Source organism: Sander vitreus, chromosome 1, assembly GCF_031162955.1.
Source record: "Sander vitreus isolate 19-12246 chromosome 1, sanVit1, whole genome shotgun sequence".
In the NCBI taxonomy this organism is placed as follows: domain Eukaryota; kingdom Metazoa; phylum Chordata; class Actinopteri; order Perciformes; family Percidae; genus Sander; species Sander vitreus.
The window spans coordinates 38,347,838-38,357,907 of NC_135855.1; the positions used below are offsets into that span (position 1 = coordinate 38,347,838).

At 39.4% G+C, this 10,070-nt stretch overlaps 1 protein-coding gene and 1 long non-coding RNA gene across 2 annotated transcripts; one reads left to right on the forward strand and one right to left on the reverse strand.

Moving 5' to 3' along the window:
- Positions 1–421: 421 nt before the first annotated feature.
- Positions 422–8,031, reverse strand: LOC144520902 (interleukin-17C-like). Its single transcript, XM_078255024.1, has 3 exons — positions 7,716–8,031; positions 7,347–7,564; positions 422–3,113 (listed from the first exon to the last, which is right to left on the reverse strand). The coding sequence occupies exons 1-3, from the start codon at positions 7,740–7,742 to the stop codon at positions 2,876–2,878; spliced, it is 483 nt and encodes a 160-aa protein (XP_078111150.1). The 5' UTR covers positions 7,743–8,031; the 3' UTR covers positions 422–2,875.
- On the forward strand, positions 466–5,306 carry LOC144520911 (uncharacterized). The gene is made up of 2 exons (XR_013502265.1): positions 466–544; positions 4,654–5,306. It is a non-coding gene; the product is annotated as an uncharacterized LOC144520911 (long non-coding RNA).
- Positions 8,032–10,070: the final 2,039 nt, after the last annotated feature.

Genomic DNA, 10,070 nt, shown 5'->3' on the forward strand with positions numbered 1-10,070 from the left:
GCTGTCTGGATTTACCCTGCAGAGATCTGAGGAGCAGTTAACCATAGTCCTCAGAAATCCACCGGAGGTTAGAACGCCAATACAAAGAAAGAGGATGGTAATGGACATCCGGCCGATCTTCCGGCGGCACTTGAACAATCCCGGAAATGAATCGTCGTGGATGTAGACTACCCTCTGCCTCTCTATGAGAAACTTGGCACTCTTATACATTATCACATTACTTCCTGCTTTGCTCCTGTCATAACTACTACAGCCACTAGAGGGCGCCGTAAGTAGGACCGTAAATATGAGTCGTAATTGCTGCTGGAACAAACGACCTATGGGAGCGTTTTTTGGGGGGAGGACAGAAAATAGTTTCTCTGTGATTTATATGCAGGTGAGGAGATACTAATACAGTAACAAAAGCCAGAAGACAAATGACTCAAAGAAACCCTTTTATTTTTCTGTTCAATATAGGCAAGTAAAGAAAAGTGCATACGAAAAAACAAAAAAGAAATGAATACATACTTCAGATGAGAAGAGCAGCACCACGTCTGTCAATGAGGTTGGTTTGTACTTTTCACAATTTACCCAAGATAAAAAAACAAAAGCCTAAATTCATCAACTTCCCTGTATTAGTGCATTTAACATTCCCTCCTGACTTTATGCCTCATGATCGAGGGTTACAAATACAACTACATCATAAAATGTTCTACAGTGCAAGACAATCCTATGATAAATCTAAAATTTGTAGATTACCTCGTCACATTTCCAGAGGTGTCTTAACACCATTTACTCAACAGAGGCCGAAATTCACAGTTTTAAAACAAACACAACTTCATCACTGGCTCCTTTACGATTCTACATCACAATAAAAATACTTCATAAATTAAAAACATCTATTTTTAAAAAACTGTAAATAAAAAAGTATATTTAAAATCCTCACATTCAGCATAATAAGGTTTACTTCAAAGTGCTATGAGGAGTTTGATGCTTTACAGTGTTTTTAATTAAAAGTTATTACTCAAAGCGAGGTTTAAAGATTAATGTAACCTGTGTGCAACTTACATAATGTATATGTCTAATACTGTCCTACTTTAAAAGAATTTTACTTTGCTGCCGAGAGTAAGAGGATCTTACTTAGCCTAGCATAAAGACTGAAAACAGGAGGTTAGTTACAGGTAGCCTGGTTTTGGTTAAGGTTTTTTATGTGGGGTTGTGCACGGAACTATTGCCAATGCCAAATAAAACAAATGAGCTATAATATGTCAATTAGTGAGCTTTAAAGGTGCCGGTAGGAAGTAGTTTAAATAACTTTTATTGAGTATTTCCATTTTATGCTACGTTATAGTAGAGGCTGACATTTTGTTCCTGTGGGTCACGGGGGATGGGAGTCGATTTCAATATTCATCACATGCAGGGCCTGAAATGAACACCCGATCACGCGCCAAATGCATGGGAATTTTGCCATTTAGTCAGGTAGCCAATGAGAATTGAGTGATTCATTAGCCTGCATTCACACTGCTAAAACGCAGGTCTTTACTTTGAATGGAGGTAGTGTGTTGAGGCTGCGACGGTGGGGGGACGCAGTGGGGAGGGGAGGGGAAGATAACGCAGCGGCCTGTGGTGAAAAGTTTTGGACCAATAACTGATCCCTTGGGTACTTCACAGGTACCTTTCTATATCATGACAAGGTATTATTAATTTGTACACTCTGCTGTCTATTTTCTAAGTTGCTTTTGAGCCAAGAGTGAGCTATACCTCTTATCCCATACTTCTCTAGTTTTGCCAATAGTTTACTGCGATCTATGGTATCAAACGCCTTCTGATTCAACTTTTGGAGAAACACAGCACGACGACACACATGCTGTGGCCATGATGTAACCAGAGATCAGACCAGTCGGTCTGGTTTGAGGCGGTGGGAGAGTCCCGTACAGGAAACGGGAAACATCACTGCCTCTATCGCTGCCACAAGTTTAACAACATCAAAACACAAGCACTGAACTGCCCGGGATTTTGTAGAACAGCTGACTTTTTCCTTAGTCCCTTTGTCTCTTTTATTTCTCTCTTTCTCCGTGAAATGAAGTTGCCTTGAAGTGCGATCGGAAACAGCAAGATCTATAAACAATCTGAAGGTAAACAATCATTGTGAAATATAAAGTCTACTTGTGCTACATTGGGGGGTAATGTCACAGAAGGCTTACTCCTTAAAATGCACTTTGAAACGACTTTGAATACCTAATCGCACTCCAAATTCAGCTGAAAAGTTGTCAGCCCTGATATAAAGTAGTTCAAACTAGCTCCACCTCAAGCTACAACAGTAAAATGCTGCTTTAACTGATTGATTGATAGCAGTTTGGGGTTCACTATCCCTAATCTGAGATAATTTAGCATCTAATATAGATATATACGAGTTTGAACCCCATATGATTTTAACAAAGTGAAGGATTGTTCTTGTTAAAAGTCCCACTTCAGCGGGAATTCCAAATGAAATTTTTGGGAACTTGGAAAATTCTGACTTCCCAGTTCAACTAGAACACACCATTAGGCACAGCTTTGAGCTAAATGCTAATGCTAGCACATGTATGTAGGGTTACGGTGACTACATACTAGCATCTACCCGAAAAAGTAGGGTCCTAGGAAACTTGCAGCTTCCTCTGTTGCAGGAACATGCTACTCTTTTAAAAACTTTTAAACTGACACAAAACTTCTCAGATGCTCCTGCTTTGAGAAAATATTTCCCACAAAGAAGCATTTACACTAGTGACACATTCATAGATAACACAGAAGCAGATTAATTCTGACTATTAATTAAACCCCAAGCTACAGGATGGAATATTTCGTTTTTTTGGTAAACTTGGTTAATAAAGAATCAGCACTGATGTGATTACAATGGTTAGTTCGATGATTTGGGTACAGCACAAGTGCAGCCCACAGCGATAGTCTCAAAACCCTTTTTCACCACGAATTTGGTTCTGTCCCGTTGGCACGGAGTCTTCCTCAGAACCACCAGCTTAACGACCACAGGGACAGAGTTGTAGCTCATGTTTTCACGCCCGTTGATGATGCAGCCGTTACAAAGACACTCAGCGAAGGCGATCTCGTTAGGAAACCGGTTGTCTACTCGGGATATGCTGAAAGGAGACAATCAGACAAAACAGACAACAAATATCGGAATCATTTATGTTTGAAGTTTTTTTTCTTTATTCCCATTTGAAGCCATATTTCCTGTGTGATGATAAAGCGCCGAAAGGAACCCAGGAAAAGGACATGTTCACATTTATTTAGAAACATTAAAGCTATAGTGTGTAGTTTCTGTCGCCCCATTAGGAAAATCTAAGTAATGACAATAAAACTGTCGGCACGTCCACATGATACAAGCCTTCCGTGATCACCCACCCCCCACCCCTCCTCCACACAGTTGCTAGTAGCCAAGGAGGACACGGAGGATTAAAAAAACATGATGGACTCTTCAGAAGAGGTCATTACCTTCACTACCAGAGTTTCTGGACGCCATAATCTTTTGAACATAGTCATACTGAGAAACACAGAGAGAGTTGTGTGGAGCTGATAGTCTTACTCAGCATTGTAGCAACTCATTGCTACAATGGCTTGAATGTAACGGGCGTTCATTAATATCAAAAAGTTACGCACTAAAGCTTTAATCACTAGGGATGTATTGTGAATCGGTTAAAAATCGATATAAATGTGTTGAGATAAAAAATGAATCATGATGCAGTTTTTAAGGGCGTAATCTACTTTAGATTTCACTTGTTTGTCTTCAGACGTCACTAAGTCTTCTTAGTTTATTCATTTGAAGAGATTTCTTTCTAGTTATTTAGTTATTTTAATGTGGTTTTGTTTATAAATTTCAGATCAAATACAGTTCCAGTGTCACTTTTGATAAGAGGACACATCTGTTGTTTTGCGCAGTTTATATACATAAAGGAATATGTTTCAGTCATTTGTCTGCAGTTCATTCTGTTAGAAAAATTGTGTCGTGAACTTAACGTCGTAAATTGTGAATCGTGAGTTGAGTGTTTCGTTACATAGTTATCACATTAATTATAATCACTGTGTATATTAGCTGTGAAGTATTTGGGCAGTGGTGGAAGACATACTCAGATATTTTACTTGTGTGAAAGTAGCAGTACCACAGTGTATATAATTAGAGCTGCAACCATTAATCGATTAGTTGTCAACTATTAAATTAATCGGCAACTATTTTGATGGATAAAAATTCTCTGATGTCAGCTTCTTAAATATGAATATTGTTCTAGGGTCTTCTCTCCTCTGTGACAGTAAACTAAATATCTTTGAATTGTGGACAAAACGACATTTGAGGACGTCATCTTAGGCTTTGGGAAAACACTGATCCACATTTTTTTTTTACCATTTTCTGACATTTTATAAATCAAACTAATCCATTTATCTAGAAAATAATCAACAGATTAATCGACAATTAAAATAATCGTTAGTTGCAGCCTTAGTAGAAATACGGTTACTCTAACCTTAACCCTTAGTCAAAGTTTAGCACTCAAAATTGAACTTAAGTAAAAGTACAAAATTATCAGCATTAAAATATACTTAAAAAAAAAAGTTTTATCTGTAATAATCAGTTTTCAGCAGTGATCCAGAGAGAAAATCATAATTTTTAAATTTTTTTCTTTTCAGTGACGACCCCTGCTGTGTTTATGTGATTCCCCTGTGTGTATCTGCAGGATCTCGTCAGTCTAACCTGGAACACCTGAGGCTACATCTACACTTCTACGCTTTCATTTTCAAGAAGCGTTTTGAGGCAAAAACGCACCTACGTCCACACAAGAGTTTTAGCTCCAGTAGCAGAACTAATCTCCGTCCATATTAACACGTCTGACAACACGTATCACATGACCGTTCACACACACTGGGCATGTGCGTGTCGGTGTAAACAGGAAGCAGATTGTCCAATGTTACTTGGCAGCTGAAAATCATGGAGGTATGAGTTAAAAACAGAAAATACTTTGGAGAAAGAACAACAACGGTGAAAAGTAAAAGCAGGGATTTATTAGCTTGGAGCGACGACGCGGGGGAACTGTAACTGAAAGGTATGTAAGTTAACATTAGTGCTGCGTTCCAAGCAACCTGTAACCCGTGTTTTCGCAACCTTTTACCCATGAAAGCGCCCTGGAACGGCAGTCAAACCCGTAACTTACTACCCGTGAACTCGTACCAGATCGTTGTACTCCCAGTTACAGTTTTTGACGTCACACACACACAAACAACAATGGCGACCCCTGTTGATGCTGTACAGACGCCGGTGATTAACGGTGAGAAATAGAAATAAATAGACATAAATAGGCAACGTAAAGTAATTCCACACATTGTAATCAAAACAATACACATACGATTGTGTACTACTACAGGTTATGTTTATTAAATGAAACCCAAAATACGTCGCCGACTAGAAATCGCTAGTATCAGCTAGCGCTAGCTAGCTAACATCAACGTTTAGGTAGCTGCTAGCTAACGCTAGCTAGAAGGGTTTGTCATGACTTTGCCTGGAACGCTACCAAGTCATGAGTCGTGACTTGAAGTCGTAACATACCGACTAAAAATTGTGTCTGGAACGCAGCTTTTAAGTAACCAACAAGTTTTCAAACCAAAACGGGGGCAGCAGTGTTTCCAAATGTCTCTGTTATAGGGGCTCAGAAGCGCGGGAGTAGTGTGGAGGCGAGGTGTAAATGTAGCAAAACCAAAGCGTAGCAGTGTAAATGTAGAAAAGTGTGGCCGTGTTATTTGGCTGCAGTGCAACTCTGTCTGCCGGTTGCTGCTTTGTTGGCTGGGTTTGTTTCTGTTGTTAGTAGTTTAGTTTATCTTTAAGCTTGGTTCCTACTCGACCCTCACACACACCTGTCACTATTGTGAGTTTCTGTTGTAGTTTTTCCTGTTTTATTTTGTAGTCTGTTTTTTTCCCCTTGTCATTTCTTGTTTTACTTCCTGCCTTGTTTTTTTCCTGTGTTTGTGATTGTCTGCCCCACCCTGATGTGTTTCACCTGTTCCTGAGCCCTCGTGTCACCTGTCCCTTGTTCACCTCGTTACCTTGTGTATTTAGTCTCTGTGTTGTCTTTGTCTGTTGTCGGATCATTGTATTGTGTTTGTGTGTATTTCTACCCCGTTGTCTCGGTGTTCCAGTTTGTTTCGTGTTCCAGAGGCCTGTACTACAAATCAAGATCAACATGCCCTGGATTTATTTCCGTTACCCGGCTTCACCTAACCTAACACCCGCGGTCCTGCATAACCTGTGTCACGACGGTGGTTAACAACTAGTTCAATCAACCCAGGGTTTCCCAATCCAGCGACGCGCGTGTTCACAAAAAGGAGACCAATCGCAAACATCTACCAGAGCCGCATATTTTACATAAGAAGAGCAAACTATAATTCTACATAAATATGAAGAACACAGACACGGTTTTACAGGCAAAAAGCAATACAGTCGCTGCTTCTTAAAACAGGAAGGAAAGCTGGCAAAAACAAATAGCCAACGCTTTAAATACGTAAATCACAACACTTATCAATATCACTTCCCCATCAGTCAGACACTAGATCTGACCATAATTACACTTGTCCTTTACACAAACTGTCATTGCCTTTTATTTCAGTTGCAACCCTGGCAGTGGGAAGCGATCGTGAGAGCAAATAAAAAAATATGAAAACATAATTCAAACCAATGTGCGGCATTGTGTTTCAATATCAGTACAACTTTCACATCTCGGTTTACATTTTCACATCTTTCTTTGTTTTCTTATCTTTTTCTGTTATCTGATTTCAAGGGTTTTAGTTTGTTTCAACTTGTTTCTATTTCAATATTTTTTTAATTTAAAATGTGTAGGCTGTGTCTATGTGTAGGCTGTTTCTATGTGTAGGCTGTTTCTATGTGTAGGCTGTTTCTATGTGTAGGCTGTGTCTATGTGTAGGCTGTTTCTATGTGTAGGCTGTGTCTATGTGTGTTTGTTTACGTTTATTTTTGTCTTTGTGAAGCACTTTGGTGCAAAACTTGTTTACTTTTAAAGGGCTAGTCCTATATAAATGAAATCAACTTAAAACATATTCGTAAATAGAAAGTAAACAAACAAAAAAAGATCTGAGTAGCCTACTACTTCTAAAACTGCATTAGGCTATTGTTACTTTTACTAACAGTAAATAAAGATATGAGTAGCCTACTTCTTTTAAAACTGCAGTATTGTTACTTTTACTTACAGTAACTAAAGATCTGAGTACTTCTTCCCAAACTGTTATGACAGTGCTTTCTGCTCAGATTGATGACGATGATGAGTGAGCGGTTTTGTCCCTCCGCGGTCTCCGTAGCGGCATGTTTAGTCACTTACCTGTACTTCCACGGTGACAGGGAGCGCTGGTTCACTGCTCCGCTCATTTTTGCAGCCGCCTCCACGCACGTCTGCGCGCCCTGCACCTTTTGATAGAAGCTGAAGATGCCCTTGTAGCTCCTCTCAAACCTTTCGACTTTTTTATTCAGCTTGTCCTCGCTGAGGCACTTGGATTCCCACCCAGCAGCAGCAGAGAGCAGCAGCGAGCAGAGAGAGATCTAAAACACGTAAAAAAAATAAATAAATAAATAAATAAAAAAAAATAAAAAAATTAAAAAAAAATTAAAAAAAAGTGTTAAAACGTTAAAAACGTTAAACGTTAGACTTTTGGTCAAACTGTATCAGTGAGAGCGCGCGCCCTGTGGTTACCATGTGCAGGCTGACCCATCTGGTCATCTTGAGAGAAATGGAGAGGTCTGAGTGTGTCCGGCCGCTCCATCAGCACCGCTATATATATACACACACACCGATATGTAGGCTGCCGGTGTTTGAATGGAAAAGAGAAACCGAGGATCACCAGAGGAACATCAGCATCATGACCTCGCCCCTCCGCGCTGGGCGGTGTTTTTCATCAATGAGCTCAGATTTTACATTGAGGATACGAGAGAGAGAGAGAGAGAGAGAGAGAGAGAGAGAGAGAGAGAGAGAGAGAGAGATGCGGCTATTTCCTGCATGTTCTTCCCCCTCTCTCTCCCCCTTTCATGTCTTCAGCTGTCCTATAAAGATAAGGTCCTAAAATGCCCAACAGATTATCTTAAAAAATAAATAAATGGTTCACATATAAGAATTTGGGTTGAAAATATTTTTTTTTACTTTTTTCCATTTAAAAAAATGTCTCAAACCGATTCATCATTTATTAATCGATTCATCTTTGCAGCTCTAAGATGGAGAGATAGATATACATTTTTCCACAGCTCAAAGATATTCAGTTCACTGTCACAGAGGAGAAAATAAACTAGAAAATAATCAGATTTAAGGAGCTGGAATCTGGGAATTTTTATCATAAAAAATGACTCAAACCGATTAAAATAGCTGGCGATTAACTAAGCGATTCATCGATCTTAGCAGCTCTAAGATAGACAGACTTTATTGATTCATTGATAGAATAAAATAGAAACTATACAAGAATATTTGGAGACCAATGCAGGCGGACAAATCTTGTCATCTTGAGAGACATGATATGACAACGTGACTGTGGTGTGATATGAAAGCATAACCGGTATTTTTTCAACCTGGACACTATTTTCCTATGTTTTTGTGTCTAAGTGACTGATGAGAACACCACATTTTTGAAATTGTTCCAGTATTAAGCAAGAAAAGCGCTGCAATGTAAAGTTCATCGACCAAAAGCCACCGAATTCCATTCAAATAAACAACCGTATAAAAACTGGGAACTATATTCTCAGAAGGCGAAGCACTGCTACTTCTGCTACTTGGGCGGAGTGATATGCTTTGCAGCACCTGAGAAGTCCCGAGCAGATCAGCAGTGCTTCGCCTTTCTGAGAATATAGTTCCCAGTTTATATACAGTTAGAAGATGGCTGTGTCTCATGTGACCTTGTTATTTGTACACGCTGTAACTATACAAATCACAACATGTAAATAGGAACATGTTGGTGTTATTTTGTCACTTATTGGGAGCAGTAGGCTAGATGGAGCCGGTTACCTCCAGGATCTGTGCTAGGCTAAGCTAGTGGTGGAACCGTCGGACAGAGTTACAACACGCATGGAGATGAGAAGGGTATGTATGGACTTATCTAACTCTGGGGGATACGGTGAATAAGCTAAAGTCCCAATAAGGTAAACAAAGATATTGCAGGCGCCCTAAAACACAGATGCTCTGTTTCTCTCTGGGAAGTATCAGATGCTAAAGCCTAGTTCAGCCTATCTCTCTCTCTGACTAGTTATGTTCTCACCTTTCATGCTGTGTTGATAAATGTGATGTACAAATGTATGTGTTGCTTAACTTATTGAAAGAAATTAATTATAATGGCTATAACCGACCCCACACAGAGTGACACAAGGTTCACTTTTTGCTTTTGGAAACATTGGAACAAATGTCTGTATGTGTTTTAATCACTTTGATCGTATGAAATTCAATTTATAGAACTGTTTTGTCTTGTCTGTGTTGTTGTGTTTTACATATTTTGACATCGATAACTGGACCTGTGTCTGAAATAAAGTTGAATTGAATTACCAGTTGACATCATTGTGCAGTCTTTGTGTTTTCTTCGACCACTCAATCATCAGGAATGTGAATTCCTCCTGTTTTCTCCATAACTGTCGATACGTGCACATGTTGGCTCAGATCTAGCTAGACTTTGACCTAAAGCCAGGGCGACTCCCACAGCGTGACAACACAGTTCTCCTGTGACGACATGTCTTAAATATCTCCTTCCCCTCTGAAACCTGACACATATAAATGCTCTTCTGCTGTATTTAGACACACAGAGGAAGCGTAGTCCCGTACAGATTTAGCTCTTTTACTCGTGTTTCAGTTACACTTCACAATAACAAAGTCAAAAGAGGAACTAAATACAGACAAGGCTCAGAAAGAATATCAACTTTTTAAACAAGAGTAGAGATTTATTTGATGGCTGAACATGGGACAATGATTCTGTATCTGTGTGTTTCATATAATTGACTTGCTTTGTGCATGACTTTGCATTTCCAGTAGACTTTAAATAGTTACTTGTTGACTACATATCATCCGTGTGCAACACAG

What these genes read in the sequence shown, in the direction of transcription:
- LOC144520902 (XM_078255024.1), bottom strand. Translation starts at nt 7,742, where the DNA reads ATGACCAGATGGGTCAGCCTGCACATG. An exon ending in GATGGGTCAGCCTGCACATG is followed by an intron (nt 7,565 to 7,715) that starts GTAACCACAGGG and finishes TACGTGTTTTAG; the next exon opens with ATCTCTCTCTGCTCGCTGCT. An exon ending in CTGTCACCGTGGAAGTACAG is followed by an intron (nt 3,114 to 7,346) that starts GTAAGTGACTAA and finishes GTCTCCTTTCAG; the next exon opens with CATATCCCGAGTAGACAACC.